The sequence below is a fragment of the Coffea eugenioides genome, chromosome 10 (genome assembly GCF_003713205.1).
Source record: "Coffea eugenioides isolate CCC68of chromosome 10, Ceug_1.0, whole genome shotgun sequence".
Classification (NCBI taxonomy): domain Eukaryota; kingdom Viridiplantae; phylum Streptophyta; class Magnoliopsida; order Gentianales; family Rubiaceae; genus Coffea; species Coffea eugenioides.
This window is the reverse complement of record NC_040044.1, coordinates 32,927,812-32,949,241: the sequence shown is the minus strand read 5'-3', so window position 1 is coordinate 32,949,241 and position 21,430 is coordinate 32,927,812. Positions and strand designations below refer to the sequence as shown.

At 34.9% G+C, this 21,430-nt stretch overlaps 1 protein-coding gene across 1 annotated transcript; it reads right to left on the bottom strand.

Annotated features, from left to right (window-relative positions):
- Window positions 1-4,609: 4,609 nt before the first annotated feature.
- LOC113750705 (3-ketoacyl-CoA synthase 11-like) lies at window positions 4,610-6,034 on the bottom strand. Its single transcript, XM_027294653.1, has one exon. It carries the CDS (start codon window positions 6,032-6,034, stop codon window positions 4,610-4,612), a length of 1,425 nt encoding a protein of 474 aa, XP_027150454.1.
- Between the last annotated feature and the right edge of the window lie 15,396 nt (window positions 6,035-21,430).

Genomic DNA, 21,430 nt, shown 5'->3' with positions numbered 1-21,430 from the left:
TAGGACAACATTTATAAAGTATGAAATACTTGAGGTATATTAATAATTTTTAACAACTTAGGGGTCAAAACATAACATTAAAAATGCTTTGACCTTTTCCCAAAAAAAAAAGCAGCTTTGCACACAAAGCTATTCTTCCGGTTTTTCGGTCAAACCCGGTTTTTGACCGAATTTGAACGAGTTTTTTAGAATAACATGGACCGGACACTTGGCCGGTTCCCTATTCGATCGGCTGGTCCGGTTCAAGTTTTAAAACATAGTCCTCGTAATGTATCAAGAAAAAGGAAATTATTTTGGGAAATTATGCAGGTAAAATTGGGTTCAAGGAGCTGAACGTCAATTTCACTCCTACGCATTTTCATCTTCACTTATCAATGTTTAGCCTCACAGTCAAAAATTACATGATATGAAAAAAAAAAACGCCATACCCGTAAACTAAATATTTCTCAAAGAATATTAGCCCTAGTTCATGAATCATGATCTTTAATTCGAAGAACACATTCTGCAGATGTGTTTGGTCATCCAAATCTGGATAATAAGATGAAATAAATGCATATGTACGTCTCAATTAATATGAATTTTTTTTTTTCGGTCACAACTGTATAGCAATCAACTACAATATAAGAAGGAGCTTATACTTAATTATCTCTGGTCAGTGGCTAATACTTAAATACTTTTCCACTTGCTAGAGATGCATTTTCCATCATAACTAAGCTGATCGAATGAAGACTAAGCTTATCCTAGTGATCTCAACTTAAAGAGCAGAAACTGAATACAAATAGCTGTCAAATTATTCTGCACACCATCTACGAAAAGGGAATTGAAACGATTCATATACAAGAGAGATGTGAAAGAACCGCGAAGAAAGAAGCGGAGCCTCGAAGGAACTTGACACACAAGCACCAAAATCTAACAGTTATATATAGTAGGTTTACCACTGTCCTCTGAAATTCACCACCAGCAGGCAAATTAACAAACCTTAATCAGATAGACAAAGTCCAAGGAAAATCCAGAAGAGTAAAGAAGAAGTTGCGATATGTTTTAGTTCTCAAAGGTTACCGGTTGGGCAGAGATGTCTGTTTATTCATCTATACTCTCGTTACTTGGGCTGGTAATTTTATGGCATTCGATTTCACCAAAATTAGCAGGCACATATGTTCCAATAAACCGCATTTGGGATACAGAAATAAGACCAAAACTACCAAAATTGACATATATTATGCTTATTTATTCCGAATCAATATCACCTAATTAAGTAATAAGAGATTTTTTGTTCAGGTAATTAGTAATCAGATCTTATAAGGAAACAAAATTGCTTGGCTACAATGTGTCCTTAATGTGGATGCCCTCCCTGTACATATACCTGCAGGTACTGTCTTCCTCACAACAAAAAGTACCACATGTTTTACCCAAAAATTAATCAAAAGTGAAAAACCAACCCTTATCCCTAAATGAAATATTTCTCAAAGAATTGCACTAATTCATGATCATAATTTGAGGAACAGGTTGTTCAAAAGCGTCTCCTCATCTAATAATTCCCATTTTGATTGCCATTTATGGGGAAACAATTTTGAGTTCTATTTTTCTTGAAATAATTTCCTTGTAGCATGCATATTTCTCAACTATCTTTTACCTTGTATATATATATCACGTCTCAAAAATTTCATATGAAAATCTTAAAACAAGTATTAGTACATAGTAGTAAACTTTTCTGTCTAATGATCTTGTGCTAAGTTTGTACACATAAGATAAATGGAGGAGGAAAGAGACCTTAAAATCATTATTCACGATCATGCCAACGGTGCAGGTTGGTGGGGGGAAAAAGCCAATCGCAATCTGAATCTCCATTATCACCAAAGCGTAGCAGATGGCCTGCTTCGCTTTCTTGTGCGCCAGTTCAGTCAACGGCAAAATCAACCCGTTTACAGCACTGGAAAGCCAATGTCAAAACAGACCCTAAAACATACATCTTCTTGCTCTATCCCTTAGGTCTGTCGCTGCCTCCATGCAAGGCCACAATCACCATTTCCACCGTTAGCAAGACGACCGCATTCATGGTATACGGAGTAAACTTTTGCTTAACAATAAGAAATGCAAAAAATGCAGTGAAAGCCAGTTGTGATGCCGCAACGAGTGAAGCAGTGGAGACCGGCAAATGCGCCACCCCAAAGGCATAGTACGTAATAAATTGCTTAGCCTTCAAGTAAATTGACTCCACCATTACCAAAATCAGCTCATACACAGCTGCAGCTGCAAGAGTCATCGTGAAACCTAAAACATGCAACCTATTTGACTCGCCCTCTGGCAAAACAACCAACCCAACCCCACGGTCAACAAAACAAGAGAAGATGCTGTGAACTTATTCTTAACAATAAGGAAAGCAAATATAGCAGTGAAAGCAAGCTGCGTAGAAACGATGATAGAAGAGGTTGAGACGGGGAGGTGGGCTAGCCCGGAGGCGCACAACTAATTCGCTACACGGGTTAGGATGCCGATGATGGCGGTCTTCGTGAAAACCAGATAATTGATAAAAAATAGGCTGGTGTTGTGGCCTTGATTCTTGCGGCGATGGAGATAGGAGATAGTTAGTGGGATGAAAATTAGAGGCCATGCTGCGGTGTCTAACCGGCTTGATAGCCATCTACTTTTGCCTCCTTTGACGAAGTAGAGACGCAGCATCAAAGGGCCTAAGATTATCAGTTGAGAAGCAGGATTGTTTTCTCATGGTGTCGCTGACTTAAGGTTCCTGCTGTTCCACGACCAGGCCACAATGCACGTGTATATTGATGCATGCATCTATAGAAAGACCGGTAGCAGATTTAAATGGGAAATTACATACACTTTGACTTCTATGGAGACGTTTTTTTGGAACAAAATGAATCATTTTCCGCCTCTTGAATACAAAGAAATCATAGCCATGTAAATGTTTTTAAAAAAATTTCAGTAGATTCGGTTTCAATCACCATTACTAGACAAGATAGGCATAACCATGTAAGCGTGTAGTATGACAAGGAGGGAACCTCTGTGCTTATAATTTGAGACAGCATTTATTATGACAGGAGCCAAGGCTTCTACAGTCATGAGTTCAATTTACGGAAGAAAATGTAAACACTAATAACATGCAACAATTAATTAGCATAACAAATTTTGTACTATCTTAGATTGATCTCATCCATCAATTTTAAATGGCACCTAACAAAATCATTAGCTTTTCATTGCAATCAAATCTATGATTGAAGGCAATCCACACCCTGTTCTGATCCCTCCTTCGAAGCAATTGCCGCACTATTGCCTACTCACTTGACAAACTTAAAAAATTATGTGGTTGACAATACATACTTTAGTTACAGTTATAAATTGGATTAGAAAATGTCAAATGCTTATTGATAAGTGTAAAGGCTGAGACACAAACGGCAGTTTGGTAGCCTGGAAAAATATTAGAATACAATTTCATTAAAATTAACTTTATAACATTATTGCACAAATGTACGTACTCTTCTAATGGTGTTGAAAACTTCACCTTATATCTAAATGTGTGTTTTCTGCGTCAACTTCACCTTATATTTTGGCGCACAAGAATGGACGGGTCACCGCGAATATATGCAGTAAGTACTTTGAGTTTAATTGTTTATTTGTTCATGATTCCTTGAGTTGATCGAATAAATTTCTTATTGTATTCATAACTTTACACAAGATTATTATTGGTTCCGGGGTTGCTACTCCGATTATGTCACTATCTTTGACAATAAAACACAAGTTAGGCTTGAAATCTGTTTCTGCCACTACTGATTTTCAATTTTTTCTCTGGATCATTTTCAAAAACATGTTGATCAACGTTTGTAGCTTGTTACATGATCGAACAACTTTCCTGATGTTCTATATATAAGCCCTTCCTTGATTGAGCTGCCATTCCACTTTCAATGCGTTTAGTCAGTAGCCGCTCAAAATCTATCTCTTCGAGGCTCTTTATGATGTGGAAAAATTTGTGCAGAATTGTTCGAATGTAAACCTAGTTGAGAAGAAGTCCAAAATGTATAATAAAATAGATGATCCAAGGTTTTCTCATGCACTACTTACATATTCATATATTTAAATGATTGAAAAATGGTACACCTCTCACGCAATGAAAATAAAAATACTCTCAATTGAATGTGAGATCTGTATATGCAATACAAAATGCTTGACATCCTTCAGTAAGGAGAAAAAAAAAATGAAACTTATACTGTTGCGGTTTTTCCACTATTTTTTATATTTTCCTCCAAAAGAAACTCTTTTCAAGTAAAGCAATAAAATCTCTTCCATTACCCTTAGGAGCCAAACTCTTTCATTGGGCCTCTCTGCTGCAATTAAATGATCAGATCACTGTTGGTGGCGATGGAATTCTGCAATCCCAAAAAGGAATTGGCTTCAGAGATACCCTTATTTGATCTGTCGAATTAAGGATAAATTTCCAATCCATGGCAACACTTCCAATGCAACTTTGGTAATAGAGCAATCCATCTATCAGTCTATCTTTGACCAAAATATATGTCCTCCACCCTCACCCAAAAAAGTAAAAAAAAAAAAAGCATTTTCTCGAGCTGAATTATGAAGAAATAAATGGTCAAATCTACCAAGCATCCAAAGGGTAACGCTGTATGCAGTCATTCCATGGATTATCATTTTCTTGAGCTGAATTTTGCAACCACTTCCAAACCAAGCTACCAATCTTGAATCCAGTCCCGAATGCAATCATCCACATTTTGTCCCCCTTTTTAACTCTCTTTTTTGCTTCAAAATAAGCCAATTCATAAAACACAAGACTGCTAGACGTGTTACCAAACCGGTTCAAACTCATCCGAGCTGGCTCAGTTACCTCCCCTCTCAATCTCAAAACCCTCGCCACTTGTTCAATTACAGCTTTACCCCCAGTATGAATACACATATGCTCAAATGCTGCTGTAAAATCAGGCACAGTTGGTTTGGACTCACCACGGGACAATGCTGCCATGGCCACCGAGTACGCGTAAAGAACGAGTTGACTCAGTGGCAAAACTCGCGGTGCAAGAATAGTAAGATGCTCCCTCAAATTCACCCCAGCCACTCTTACCAAATCCTTTGTAAGTGCAACTCCGGTATACCCTTTATCATCCTCCTCCTGAAATGCAGCCCGGTACGACCGGTCATCGGCTCCGTGGTGAGTTCGGAGCATGTCAACAAGTTCCATCTTGGCAACTGAGCGGCGACTCCGGTCATTCGTCAACATTGCGGCGGTGCATCCGACGCGAAAGATGCAGTTTGTAACAAGCATGGAACGATTGTCACCGGAGTACCAGTTTAGAGTTGTGCTTTCGGTGATCACCACAAGGGCATGTTGGACTTTTCCACTGGCACGTAAAACCCTAGCTGCACAGTCAATGGATAAAACCCCAGAACCGCATCCCATTCCACTCAGATTGTAAGTTTTCACGTCCGGTTTGAGGTTATAATGGTTTACAATAAGAGAAGAAAGCGAAGGCGAATGTGAAAAGCTACCGCATGTAACAATAACGATGTCAATGGATAGAGGGTCGATTAGGGTTTTAGACAAAAGTGCATCTATGGAAGAAAAAATTCCTTCTTGAGCTTCTTGGATGGCGCATTTTAGCGTGGGAGTAGTATCTTCCTCGAAAATGAAGGGGGGTGCGTAGGTTTCGTCACCTAGGCCGGATTTAAGGTAGATTTTACGCATGAATTCAATGGTTTCTTGGGTGAAATGTTGGTTTCGAAGTAAAAAGGATTCAGCTACCCCGTACAGGCACTTCCGGTGGGGTGGCGGCTTAAAGCACGCGTAGTTTATGAGAAAGACGGGGCTTGGGCGGGTTTTGAGCCCGCAGAAGATCGAGAGGAGCATGCAAATGGAGAGAAATATGGAGAGGTGGAGGTGAGTTAAGAGGAGACGGAGGACGACGGCTACGAATGGGATGTAGGATAAGGTGATGTGGAGCAGGAGTGTCAGTGATAAGAGACATAAAAATGAGAATTGGAGAAGTTTAATTTGCTTCAAAGATATCATGTTTGGAAATTTTACGGATGTATATTTGCTGTTTCTCCCAGAACGCAGGAGGGGGCGGTGGCAGTGTTGGTGGTGGACGGTGGCGGATAGGGTTGTGGAAGCCTGAAGTTTGCTGGTTGTGAGTGCATGTGAAGAGAGATTGGTTGTATACTTATACTAATAAGGAATTGTGGGATGCTTTTATTTAAATTAATTTATTTGGTTATTTTTGCTTTTTGGAGAAAAGGGTTGGGGAAGCATTTAAGGCTGTTAAGGATGTAGTTGGCATTAAAACATAACAGCTAGCCAATTCTGAGAATCAACGTGCTGGAGAGTATAAAATATTGTGAGCAGAACATATATATGTTGTTTAAATTTAATGCAAATTTTCTTCTTAGTTTCTGAATTCTGTTCTTGAAAGGAAAGATTCATGGTTGAAAATTGAAACTAGCAAGTGTCAAAGGTGTTTGATGACTGCCAGCCAATTCACCACTTCTGATTTGTGGGGTGACTTTTGAGGCCCAATATAAAATGCCAAAGCACAAGTAATCAGAAGGGTAGGAGAAAACCTTCCACTTGATTCTCCACTTGCACATATATATTCACAAAATTAAGACGTGGGACTAAATATGAACAGCAAAATTCATGTACCATACTGCAGTTTGATCTTTACTAAACTGGTCTTGTGAGAAAACAATCCATTATAGGATAATGCCGCACGAGCTGTGGTTTTGGGAAGGGTGAGATGAGAGCGAATAGGAAATCGATGTTTCATTTTCTTTTGCTAAATACTCTTTATTGTACTCAATTTAGCATGCATGGCCATATGCAAGAACCAGTTTTTTTTCACGCAAAAGGGCTCTGGGCTTTTGAAATATTGGTCCCTAAATGGTAATGTGCTGGCAATTTTCTTTTCTTGCATTTCTTTAAAGATCATAAATTATTAAAAATTAATTTTTCCTATATTGAACATATACACAGATTGAGTTTTCAAAGAATGACAATTATAAAACTTGAATTTGAACTCCAATTTTTGCATATATGTCATAAATTTAACGACGATAGCATAAATATTTTTAGTATATATAAAATTTAGGTTCCATTTGATAAAACTGAATCTGAATTTTGAAGTCTGAATTCTGAAATCTGAATACTGAAACAATTAATTTGCTGAATTTTAAGCACTGAAAAGAAATATATAAATGTTTGAATTTTAATGTTAAGCCTAATTATGTTGTTTGATAAACATTTATAACTGAATGGTTAATAAGTTAAATTTGATAATTTTGCCCTTATATCTTTACATCCAAAAAAGAAATAGAACCTATAATTTAATTAGCTTAAAATTATTAGACATGAAAATGAAAATATTTATTTTTAAATCAAATTAATATAAAAGATGAAATATATCATATGAGGAGTATGGAGAAGATGTAAAAGTCATTAAAAATGGAGGAAAGAGAAATAGAAAACCCTTAGATAGAGAATATCAAGTTGTTTAATTAAACAAGAATTTTGAACATAATTAACAAACAATGGTAGATTTGGTAGATAATATAAGATAGTTGAAGTAATTCTATTAATTCTTATCAGAATTAAGTATTCAGTTAGGATTCTTGTGCTGAAAAAAATACACACAACTTCCGCATTGCTTAACAAATTCAATAGATGGATTTTCATTTATCAAACACTCAAAACATCTGAATGTCTGAAAAAGTTCAGTTTCAGCACTTTTTAATGTTATCAAACAGATCCTTGGTCAATTATTAACCGCCTTTCTGCTAGTTTGCAATCTTCTATGTATTCTGTTAAGTTTCGGAAAGGGTGCAAGTATGTTTGCTATTAATGCCGAGATACAGCTTTTGTTTGTTCTCATTAATTGATTTCTACTCTGGTATACAGGATTTCAGATTTCCTGTTGGCGCCACCTTGATAAGAATTCGATTTATGTGAGCAAAATATATTTTTAGGCGAAGAGGGGGCACATGATTGAGCTGCGCTGCTGTTTTCCACTGGCTGCACCGACCGATAGTATGGGCCATTTAAGTTAAATGGGTGGGAATCCAAAACTGTATGTATGTCTGTATCCCGTCTAAGTCTGTTGCCATTGTATTTGCACTCATAAATATTGGCATTGAAGTAGAAAATGACGGCTAAAACAATTATTTTAGAAACCAAAAGAGGGTTATCGAAACTTTGTGTTTTAAATGATGCTTATAGTCATAGCTAATTGAAAAATAGGAACAACGGCATTGCAAGTAATTAAATTGGGATTAGACCTTCAACCCTCTTTTTGGTCTATATTTAATCATGGAAATGATCATTGCAAGTAATTAAATTGGGATTAGACCTTCAACTCTCATTTTTGTCTGTGTTTAACCAGGGCAATGATAATCGATTTCACTACGAAACCAACTATTTTGCAATTCAAATTTGAGCATTTCATAGAATGCAAAGTTGTTGATGACCCCATTTTTTCATTAAATTGGGATTAGCCCTTCAACCCTCTTTTTTGTCAGTATTCAATTAGGGAAATGATCATAATCTATTTCACTACGAAACCAACTATTTTGCAGGTCAAATTTGAACATTTCATAGAATGCAAAGTTGCTGATGACCCCTTTTTCATTAAATTGGGATTAGACTTTCAACCCTCATTTTTGTCTGTATTTAATCAGGGAAATGATAATCGATTTCACTATGAAACCAACTATTTTGCAGTTCAATTTTGAGCATTTCATCGAATGCAAAGTTGTTGGTAATCCCTTTTTCCCCCATTTTCTTTTATAACCTTTACGTTACGTCCAGGTGTGATGCACTCAAACGACGGGAAAATGCCAATTTTCATCCCTAAACTTTGGGTCATGGACACATTTCGCTCTTAAACTTTCTGGTATAACATATTTAGTATTTGAACTATCAATTTTTGACCAATTTCATCCTCAAGCAAGAAATTAACCAATTTGAATGGAAATTGGAGTTGGGAGAGTAAAAATAGTTGTCCTATTTTGCTAATTTTAAGTCATGCAAGGCTTTTCAGTCAAGGGGTTCAAATTCATCAGGTGTCCAATTTCCTTTCAAATTACTAATTAGTTTCCCATTTAAGGATAAAACTGGTTAAAAATTGATAGTTCAGATACTAAATGTATTATGTCAAAAAGTTTGAAGACGAAATGTGTCTATGACTTAAAATTTAGGGATGAAAACTGGTATTTTTCCCTCAAACGACCAAAGAAGTCTTGTGGAATAAGAATGATGGAAATTTTAAAAGAGACAGCCAAAAAATCAATTTGATGAATTTTCAATTCATTCCTGGTCTCTGACCTTATTTATGAGCAATAATAGCTGTTGAAGCTAAAATTTACATCTTCTGCCTACCACAGAAAAAGGGGCGGCTGGGGGAAAGAGCGTCACCAACTTGGCTACATATGCTGACTCTGATTCTGTTACGTATAATTATTATTGATTTCATGGCTGAAAACCTGAAACTGAAGAAGCTATTTGTTCGAAGTTTCCTAGCACAGCAACCTTCATAAATGCGCCATAAGATGCACTCTTTCTTGCTAAAAATTTTGCCTCTTTTAATAATGTCTGTCACAAATTTTGACTCTCAAAGAGAAAAACAAATTGTTCGTGTTATCAGTTATCGTGTATGCCAGGGCTACCATATACAAAAGGCACGACTTCACATACATTCCTTTTTTTTTTTTTTTGTATCCACAAAGGGATTTCTTTGCATGTACTCTCATAATTTCTAGCTGCAGATATCTGTGTGGTACAAAAATTGGAATTAGGGGCAAGGACAATTAATGGTAATGGTCAAGATTAGCCCAAAAAAAATTTTATAACCCGGATTATTTGGTGTGCATCATTTTCAACAATATAGATGAGGTTCACAAAATTTAATTCTGTCTTTATATTGCGTTGAAAAATTGATATTCACTATCCAAACTACTGAAAACAAGGATGAATACAATGTTCCCTATTAAACATGAGACAGTAAAGACTCTAAAGGGACAAAAAGTCAATTGGTGAACTGTTGGTTGATGGAGAAACGAGACGAAGAAGTTTGTTTGGACATTTAATTGGTTGAGCGTCATCAACCAGTAGACCAACTCTATATCCAAACTGATATGCCTATGAGTTCCAAATCTTTTACAACAGTTGCAAACAAGGTACATGGTACATAGTCCATGCTTTCTTACCTCAGATGATGGAAGTATGGGCAAGAAGTTCCATTCCAAGTACAAGACAAATAGTACTTAAAGGGAGCAGTAAAAAAACGACATCCCAACTCCTTGATTCATGGAATCAAAAATCAATTTTTTTTTGTTGACTTAATGAATAAAAGGGAAGAGTCAAAAAAAAAAAAAAAAGACATCCCAACTGCAGAACTGCTTGATTATTCATCGACATGGGCTTGGTCAATTTGCAGGCGGTGACCTCGAATGAGTGAAAGGTGAGAATAGTGGGAAGAATTATTTTGTGTGATCAGGAGACTGTGGGAAGAGTGGAGAAAAGGGTATAGTATAACATTCGAAGGGACAGCCCATCTCGAGAAGAGAACAGATAAGACGAAGTTGTTTCCTGCTAGTTGTGGCACCCTTGCGCATCAAAAGTTAGCTGATTCAAATCTTGAATGCAACCTGGCTGTGGAATATTAGTACTAGTACATATATACTTGTTTGGGGTATGTTCTTCTCTAGATAACTAGCTACTTTGAGATTAATTAGGGTCTCAATAGTCGTGTTTAAAACACAGGCGGGGCAAAAGTCTTGAATTACAAAGAATCCTTTTAATTAAAGATCTTCAATCTTTTGAGGGAGAAAACCTAATTTTTTTTTTTAAACTTGGGTGGCAATGCCCCCTCCTCCCTCACTGGTATCTTTAAACTTGCCAAAGACGATTTAGCATGGTCTTTAATTTGGCATTAGTTGAAGTTTCTTGATCCATCTCAAAACCATAAGACCATGTTTAGTAATTGCACGAGTGATGAAACAAGAGTTATTTCTTTCACGAGTATATCTTTTACCTGGGGTTGAAGCTTGAAGCAAAATTAAGTACGCATTAGTCAATTTCCACATCCGGAACCAGTAGATTAGTTCAATGCCTAAATGACAACCAACTAGCTATAGGCAGACGTTCATGAAACAAAGGTTCTCAGTTGCTTGGAAGGCAGACCAACATATTCTGAAATACCCAAAGAAGGCCAATTTTATCTCCCTTGAATCCTTTGCCAGACATATATATGCTTTGTTATCTTTTCCAAGAAGTTCTGAAATAGTTTTTGTTTACTTCACTTCCTCTTTTCCATAATTTTTGGATCCTCCTTTCAAAGTGTTAAGATCTTCCCCATGGTGGTTTTATTAAAGAAATCCTTAAGAGATCTTTAGAAATGGATAGACATAAGCTTACATTTCACCGGGAGATCAATGCTTCCTATCTTGAATTTCCTTTTTGCAACAAACTAGGATGTTTTCTTGTATTCTATAGGATGTTTACTTGTATTCAACGTGTGAGTTTGGATAGGAGATTATTTGGGATAATTTTTTGACAAAAATACAACGTTTACGTCCTTGATCAATTCCAACTTGTGCTTGTAAGAATATTTTGTCACTTTTGAAGTAAATATCAAATAATGACAAAGAAACGTACTAATATAATTAGTAGATTTGTTAGATTTCATTTTTTAACTTTCTTAAATGACCGGGTCAAAACCAACCAATATGCTATAATAAAGAGCTGAACATCAGTTGTTCAAGGAAGATCAGGTCATTTACAACTCTAGCTAGAAATCTGAAGTTAAAAATGTAGAGCACGAAAATGAATATGAATAATCTAGTGCGAAATGGTCATCCGGATGGGCCAAGCTAGGGGAGCCCAAAGGATCTTAGAGTAAACTGAAGGCCCTGGCACTGAAGGTTTGGGCTAGACAATTTAAGAAATACAATCGACCAAGACTAGCGCAACCGGCGTTCCCCAAAAATGGAGTGATGGGCCACAATGATTGGGCTAAGAGTAGGTAAAATTTCTCACAGCATTTTTAAATAGGGAAGCAAAATAGGAAATCTTTGAGTTTTATCATGAGTTCCTGTTGACCAATCAAGGCTCTATTCAATACGTCTAATGATTTAGTGCCCTTGAAATCTCCCAACAAATGACTTTACCTTGTTTGGGCAACAACAATGCTTGGTAAATGATTAAATGAAATACAAATTTCTCTCTTTGGTCAAAAAAAAAAAGGCAAAAAATAGAATTTGAGTTCATGTCCACGAATGATTAAAAAGAAGAAAGAGTTCATCCCTTGGCAACATATCATGGTACTTTGACTTGCAAAGATCAAGTGTACATCACTTAAAATGGGATCTGCAATTTGATGAAAAAAAAAAAGGATCGATCCCGTCGGCCCTGTAAGGGATGGGTCCATGCCATCACCGTCAACTCTGTTAACATTTTTTTTCTCCGTAACTCGTAATTGACAACATTTTATAACTTAATCTATCCTGTTTTATAGGTAAGGGAAGTTAAAAGAGACCGTGTCAACTCTGCTAACATGTTTGCCTCCAATTGGAATCACGAAAGATGAAAAGCCACCATGATTATTTTGGTTTTGATTTGGTGTTTTTTCACTTTTTTGGGACCATCAGAAACTTGTTATAGGTACTCAAAAACACGGGACAACTTACAAGGAAAACGTACTCAAATCTGCTTGCCCCTCTTACAGTTGACATGTTTGTTTCTTGGTAATTTCTGCTAGCAATGTTTAACTGCTATATTTAAAAGGAAAAAAGGTATAAAATACGATTATGACTAAACGAATTAAGTGATAAAGATAAAGAGAAAGATGTCTCATTTTATAATCATCCTCTATTTTTTCCTTCTTCCACAGATGAAGTTAATTCTAGAGCTCATACCACTCGTTTTTTAATGGAATCTCGTGTTGATGTTTCGCTTGATATAACAATACTATATTTAAAATATCCCCTAGTTCCCTTCTTCTTCTTCTTTTTTTAATCAAATTGACTTCCTGTTTAACAGTAGTTAACTCATATATTTCTAATTAACTTTGGAAGTATTGTATACTAAAGAACTTTATATATAAAGTGGGAATGGTACTTCAATTGTTTGCTGGTCTTTCGTCCTTCTCATGCGGAACTTACGTGGCTCGTGTGTTGGAAATGACATTTTAAGTGGGTTGCTGTCTTTTGCTCCTTCGTCATCATCATGCCCCTGCACCGCCCATCTTCTAATCCCCCTGCTATACAAAATAAGCAGCCGCCTTGCCCATTCTTTCTATTAGTCGGTGGATTCACCTCTCACCCTACACAATCTGCAATTCATTAAATGTTGGCGTCTCCATGCAAGATTTGCACATCTTTAAACATGCTTTCCCGGGTTTTCATGCACCGAATAGAAGACAGGTAATCATGTAAATTTCTTTCCCTTGCATTTCAGCTTGCTTTTCTTGTTTTGCTTCATTTTATGTATTGCTTCCGCTTCTTCTTCCTCGAGCTTTTCCTTCCCTCTGTTTCGTTGTGCGTCTTTCTTCATTCACTGTTATTGGTGTTTTCTGTTGTCTGCTATTACATCTATTGTAAGTGATGCTCTATTTTCCCTCCCCCTGTTTTTGTAATAGTCTTTATATTTTTTCCCCTTCCATTATTTTGTTTTTCATATTCTTCTACTTCCCATGTTTACTGCTTTTTTTTTACCTGTCACTATTATTAATATTCCTTTTGCATTTTTTTTGTTTTATGATTCTCTTTGTTCTATCATTTTTCATTCTCATTGCATTGTTGTCTCTTATTGTTTGAAGTTCGATTTTTCACTTTCATTTTGCCCAATTTTTTTGCTGCCTCTGTTTTTTTTTTTTCAGCTTTCCTGCTGAAACATTGCTTTTGCTTTTGTTAGAGACTCTTTTCTCCTGTTTTTTCTCCCGCGCTTGTATGCTTCGTGTGCTTTCTTGGTCATATTCATTTATTTACTGCTATTGTTTCTACGCTTTACAGTTTAGTGGCATTTATTGTCATTCTTTATTTTTTGTATTTATTCCTATCTGACAATGACATTTTCCTATTATCCATTTTTGCATGGCCCTCTTAATTTCCTTCAAGTTTTGCTGACTACGAGCTGCTGCTTATTTTTCTTGCTGCGGCAAAAGGTACTTGCTTTTTTTTTTTATTGGAATTGAAGCATTATCTTTAATAGTTCATTCATCTTTGTTCTTCTCCTTTGATCAAACGCTTATTAGCTATTTTTTTTCTCCATTTTTCGTATATTATCCTAAAAAGTTTGTTTTCTCATGCTTAAACACTTAAAAAAATAACCATATTTCTTGTTTTATTTCTCACCTTCGTACACTTAACTTTTTTGTGTATGAAATACAGAACAAAGAATGCTGTGCCAGAAAGTAGCATCAGCAATGAAACCGAATTTCATTCAAGACATCTCTGATGGGCTATCATTCTATGACATCTTCACTCAGCAAAACTAGCATAATTTTGTGAGCTCTGGCTATATCCTGTTTTATTTTATCATTCATTATTTTCTTTCCCACTAATAATTTTTTTTTTTGTCGATGAACAACAGAAAGTGCCCAAGTTTGTATTCTTCTTCATGCATGGTGACAAAACTCCTCTGATCACCCTGAGAACTGGAAACAAGACAGTCACTCTTGGAATGCGTCAGAGATAGTTTACAAATAATTGGAACACATTTAAGTTTGCGCATCAACTACAATTTGACGACGCTTTAGTATTTATCCCTAAATCAAAGTCCTGCTATACTATCCTAATCTTCAACAAACATGGAGTCGAAAAACTATTCCCTTGGTACAATAAGTTCTACATCTTCTCTGATGCACCAACCGGTAGAACTTAGACCTTTCTTTTAAATTTATTCTGCAAGAAACGTTGTTCTTCTTATATGTTCAATAAACATATGAATGTCAGCTTTTATTGTCCATTCTTTTTCCATATCAATTTAACTTAGCAATTTATCGACAACATGCTGCAGAATTATTTTCAACCATTCAGGACCGTGCTTGATTTTTTGTAAAAAGCTTTGAATAAATCTACAACTTCAACTTTCAACGCTTCATTATTCTCATATAATATGCAATTTTACGAGGCTTCTTGAAAAAGCCAAAATAACATCTTATCTTTAAACTTATGCCTTTTATTAAGAACGGTATACTTAATATGACTATGATACAATTCAAATATATTGTAGCATAAACCAAGAAAGCTATCAAACAAAAAAATGCGTTAATAAAAAAATTAAGTTAAGGTGTTCCAATAGATGCTCACAATTACATGACACACACCAAAACATGAAATACATTAAAATCAACAAGTGTGTGTATAAAAAGTCCTTCCATACATGTTGACCAAATTGGTAACTGATAGTGTGAGGAGTCGAGCCTATGTAATTTCGTGACTTTGAAACGTGACCTTTATTACCGTGACATCATATCCAAACTCAAAAAAGTTTTCACCTGTAGAAAGCCAAATAATATGTAAATATATGAATTGTAATAAATGTTCTTTAATTCTATTAATTACACCAAATTATTTTGCCTACAAATGTTCTCCATATCATTAGTTTATAATTGCAATCCGCTGGTTACCAAATTTCATTGTGGGCATTACATAAGGTATATTTCTGCTAGTATTCCCCAATTTCCCAAAATCGACTGTTTTATAACTTTTAAGTTGAAACTAAATCAGTACTTTTTCATCTTATATTTTCACTATCCTTAAAAAGTAGTATAAATATCCACATTAAAACCTTCAAGAAATGTGCGGTCACAATGAAAGCTTGCTTAATTAACCATTTCCTAATTTCCCCCGTGTCATAATGTATACTATCCTTTGTTGAAAAAAGGAATTAACTTACAGTTTTGGAAAACCTTGCAATTATTTATATAGTTTCAAATTATTTCTTCCTCAATATTCTTTTTTCTTCGTTTCGGTATTTGTAAATTCACTACATTTTCTCCTTATTCAAGATTGGTTTGCGGTCAAAGAAAACGGGCACTATTTATCTTTAACAGCAAAGACAAAAATTATGTGTGGATAAATGAAGTCATACATCACAATCTGATGTCATTTTCAAGGTTAGAACGTTGAAAATTTGAAACAGCCAAAGCCAAGCCGAAAGTCCGAAACCCCACCCAAAAAGAAGAAAAAAAAAGAGGGGGAGATAAAAACAAAGAAATATTTCGTCGAGGATGTTAATTATTAAACTTTGAAGGATGGCAATTGCCCAGAGTTGTCTTACCGGCCGGGTCATAATTAAAGTCAATATATAAGTTTTGTAGTCATTGTTTGCAATGATAAAGTCAATATTGGGAGATTAGTTGATTCGTTTTATTTTTGACGAGACAATGTTACCCCGCTCCTAATTTCTTGGCCTTTCCTATGAGTTAACTTTACTAGATTTTTTCTTACATTTTAAAACCAATTAATTATTCCATTACACAATATAATGGCTAATTTAAAATTGTCACTAATATGTATTATGTATTTTTTTACAAAACTTCCCGAAATTATATGATGCCAAAGATCAATCTAGCAATATAATATGAACAGATTCCAAACTTCAAACCCAAAAAAATACATAAAAAAATCCTAAACTTCAAAGACGATCAAAAACTGAGTATAACTATAATGTCTCATAAATAAAACACTAATACGTCAAAAAGTCAACTAAAAATAACTCATATATCCACTATACAGGGAGTGAAACTTTCTAGTATATTTCAACAAAAGCACAACAGCATCTAGTATCCAGATGATGCAATGGAACCTTAATTGTGCTCATCAAAATCTGTAGAATTGAAATTGAAACAAGAATATAAAAAATAAATTAAAAAAAAAGAAGCAAAAGTTAAATTTTTTTTTACCTTTTGGACACGTACGACAATTGTGCCCAACTTTCTTGCATGTGAATACAAGATAAGGTAGGAGAAAAAATTAGAACAGGAGTAATATAGTCTAATCAAGATGCAAATGAGGTAATAGGAGTGCAAACAACATAAGAGGAGTGTAAAGAACAGGTTTGTTTGGATAGAAGATTTTTTGAAATATTATTTGGAATAATTACTATAACATTTTTTGTGATTTAATCTATATGAGATAAAAAGGTGAGTTGAAAAATGTGTTTATGATGCACGCGACATATTATTTGAAAAAATGAGATATCAAAAGAATAAAGGAGCATGAATAATGATGATTAATGGTTGGCTTAACAATTTTGATCGACATTGACTAAAAAAGAATAACCAACTACAATTATGCATGAATGAAACTGGACCCCAGTGCTAGCTAGCTATAGAGCACCAAACCTTGAGAATACTCTCACAGGTTACGTTGAAAATACTTTATGCAGAAATTGTTGGTTAGAAACATTTTTGGATATCTTTCTGTTGAAGGAACCGAATGCATCATTTTGCAGGGATCAACAGAGAAATAAGTTATACTCAGAAAGAGCAGAAAAAGAAATGGCAAAACAAAATACTAGCTATAAAGAACAAAAGAAAACAGGATTTTTTGGCTGCTGTATATTATTACAACTAGGATATATTAGGTCTTTTAAGGTGGGGTAAAGGGTTTCTAAAGGAACTTTCTTTTCTTCTACTTTTACCCACATTATAAACAATTGATCTCCCTTTACTTGATTCTTTAGAAGTATCCAACATGTTTAACTGCTCTTATACCTTATGTCTTTCATTAATTTGTCTTTAAGTTTTATTATAAACTTTCTCTACTTAATACCTTTTTGGTGGGATAAATTGTAAGATTGAAGGTAATAATTCTCTTTTCTAATTTGCTAATGTGTAAAAAAATAAGATTGTTCATTCTTCCTTTCCTTCTGAAACTTGATTGATTGCCATAATATTCCAAGTCCTGCTCAGAAGTAAAACGTAGTTTCATATGTTTATATACTCGGACAACAAGTGCCAATGAAGTAATGATTGGACATAGGCACATGCATCATAGACAGATACTCAAGTAAACTTGATCTTATAGATTGTCCTTTACTTTATTGTACCATTTTTATTGCTATTTATACTTTTCTTAGAAAAGTATAAATATTTAAAACATGTTGGCTTACGGGATCAGATCAAAATAAATATTTTCCTAAAACATAAAAGTATATATAAAAGATGAGTTTTAAGAAGCGAGAAAGGAGAAGAGATGACGAGGAAGGAGAAGAGATGACTAGAAACACGTAGTTAACTCGCACTTAAAGTTTAGAACAATGCACAGAAAAACATTCATTTTTCTTTTTGACTGAAAGAACTGAATTTGCCAAACCTAATTGCTGGTTTTTATTATCAACGACAGAGACACATTCAACACACTCCAGTTGTGGAAGGAGGAGACAATTCCGGTTTGTGGGCACTCCATTTTCTTTTTATTTATTTCCATCTCGATTCCTTAACACAGACCATCTTTGCTGTTCTGCACTGTAATCACTTTGTCTTCGCTGCTTTTTTTTTTCTTTTAAATTATCATTGAAATTTTTAGTTGAAGAATAAAAAACGGAGCAACTTTTAGTATTGTAGAAAGAAGGTGTCAATTTTGACAAAAAGAAAAACATCAAATTTGTATTAAGTAAGCAAGCATGCAATTTTTTTTTTTTAAAAAAAATCTAGTCTTAATCAGTCTTTTTCAGACAAGGAGAGAATAATATGAGCTGTGCTATTCGTCCACAAGGCAACATATGAAGCCGTCAGTACATTTACTCACGTATGATTCGTTACACTTTAAATTTTTTTTTTCATTCCAGAAAATTAAATGAAAATTGGGTATTAAGTAATGAAGGTTGGACAGAATGTAACTGTTAGAAATCTAATTAAGTTTATGAGGATATGATTAATTATTGTCACCAGATAAAGAATGAATTAGTGGTGGTGGGAATTATTCTTTGAATTATTGAAGTTTTGGTTTTTTGTTTCCTCCATCATAATCTTCAAACTTTGACCTTGTGATAGCTTCAATCTAAGAATCTATTGGTTCAGAGCAGATTAAGACTTGAGAGAGGTATATTGTTAATTTGCTATAATTTATTTGGTAATGACATTTGCAGATGCTGAGAAATGATGAGGTTGACATTGGTCTCTCCTCCTCTCTTTTTTTTTTTCCCTTTTTGTCAGTTATGTAAATGACAAAAAGATATATTGTTTAGACCTGGTCTTAATTATTATTGCAATTATTTAAAAAAAAAAGGGTGAAACATTTGCAGCTAATTATTTTTGATGGAAAATTTGGGATCGATAATTCAAAAACTGACAAGTAGCATTGTGGTATTTACCAGAGAGAGAGAGAGAAAGACAGCATCAATTAAAAAAAAAAATCAAAAGGATAAGGTTGTTGATGCTGCGTTGCTACAAATTCTTGTATTAATTAGTTAATCTTGACTTAAATGTGGTTTCCAATTGTCAGTTGTTCAATCCATTTCCCCCAGACAAAGAATTTCAACTTTCAACCATTTGAGCTGATTCATTAACTACGTTTTTTTCCTAAAAGGATCTGAACTTTCTGGAGATCGACTTATCTGGGGTTTCAAACACTTGCAGATTTCAAGGAGTCGACATCATTCACCGGCCATTCATTAATTTACTTAAGTTGTCCAAATCATTGTGCTAATCGACTGGTTTGATTTCCATTAATTTTACCCCAAAAAAGATGAATCTTGGCCAGTTGTTAAGAATTTTAATCGGTGTTCCGATTGACTGTTGAGAAATGACTGGTTTGTCTTTTCCAAATTTAATTGACATTCCGATTAAGAATTTTAAATCGTTCCATCTGTTAAAAGATTCAGAGTTCCGTTTCAAAATCAATTGCGTGTGAGTGGAGCGACTCAATATCTTTATTAATTCACGTAGTTGGTCACTCAATAGCCTTTCGTTTATTTTTTATCTTTAGAATTGAGCAAGATGAACGTCAAGTTAAACGAACATGATTGGTTAGTTCTTGCCACGAAATCTCCTCCAGTTCAAAGACTAATTGATCCAAACCCCGAAAGTTGTACGCGGAATGAGGTCAAGAAAACATAATAATATTGCTTACGATCGAAGCATGCATGCATAACCATAACCATAACCATCCCTGGATTTTTTTCATGACTAAGGGAAATTCACTGGCATAGATTGTGGCCTTCTTGGATGGTAGCTGGAAACTCCGTGGACTTTTTGGTAGCAATGACAAGTAGCCATTTTTGACTTGTCCCCTGATTTTTTATTTTTTATTTTTGTCAAATCATCTTTAAATTAAGCACGAGTTTCACGAAAAAGAAGTATTTTGCTCATGCCGTGCTAAAAAAGCACTTATGCCCTAATACAGTTGATTTGTTATTTCCTTTTGCTTTGATAGAATAAACTATGTAGACTTTTTTTATTTGCTTTTTCGTTATTTGGTTGTGATTAGTGATCGTCATTTATCACCAAAGCATCAAGAAGAAAATAGCTTGATGCTTGTATATCTAGATTGCAAACATTTTTTCCTTTTTCCCTCTAAATTATGAACTTTTATTAGCTTTGATGGTATGAAATTACACAAGAGAAGGGGCATACACCTTGAGCTAGCTATTAGAAGAGTAGACAAGAAAACTTTTCCAACTTGCCCAAATCAAATGGTTAGGAAAGACGGGGTCTTGTGTAGTTGCTTGCACTCACCCTAGGACTCTCTAAAGACCAGATCAATGGAATCCATTTGTTCAATTCTACAGGTAAGAAAAGATAAAATCAAACAAGCTTCACTTTTTCACAACCCACAAGTATTTGACTTCTATTTTACCACTTTTAATTTAATGAGAACTAATTCTTACCATCCACAATTACGTGTTAAAGAATCATGTAGCACCTTTTTTTTTCCTTTGGGTAAAAAAAAAAAAGGTTTATGTTGGTTTAGTTTCGATTACCCTTACGAGTCAGAATATATTCCCAAAACTATAAATTGCTTATAAGGACTTTTATAGGTGACTCAGTACTAATACAGTTTTCACATCAAATACACGACGTTTTGTAAAAATAAAAAAAAAAGTCTATCATTACCAATTGAATCAATTTGTACAGTCAAGAATCATGTACTGTGATGCTTGTAAATTGACCAATGTGTCTTAGTAGCATTGGAGAAGCTTTATTTGTATATATTTTTATTAGTCTTGCAGTTGAGAGGTTCACCGACTTGCTGGAAAATATATTACTTCAACAATCTTGGGGGCAAGCAGGGTCGCAGGTTGCCTGTCTTGCAGCCACTATTAACAGTTATGGACATGATATTGAGACAAGAAGATCTATTGCAACATTCCCTCTTGCCTGCAGAAGTGGTCTTTCGCTGCATGATTGATCATATAAAACGACAACTGCTTCCTCAAAATTATCAAAACACTATCCCAAATAATAAGAAA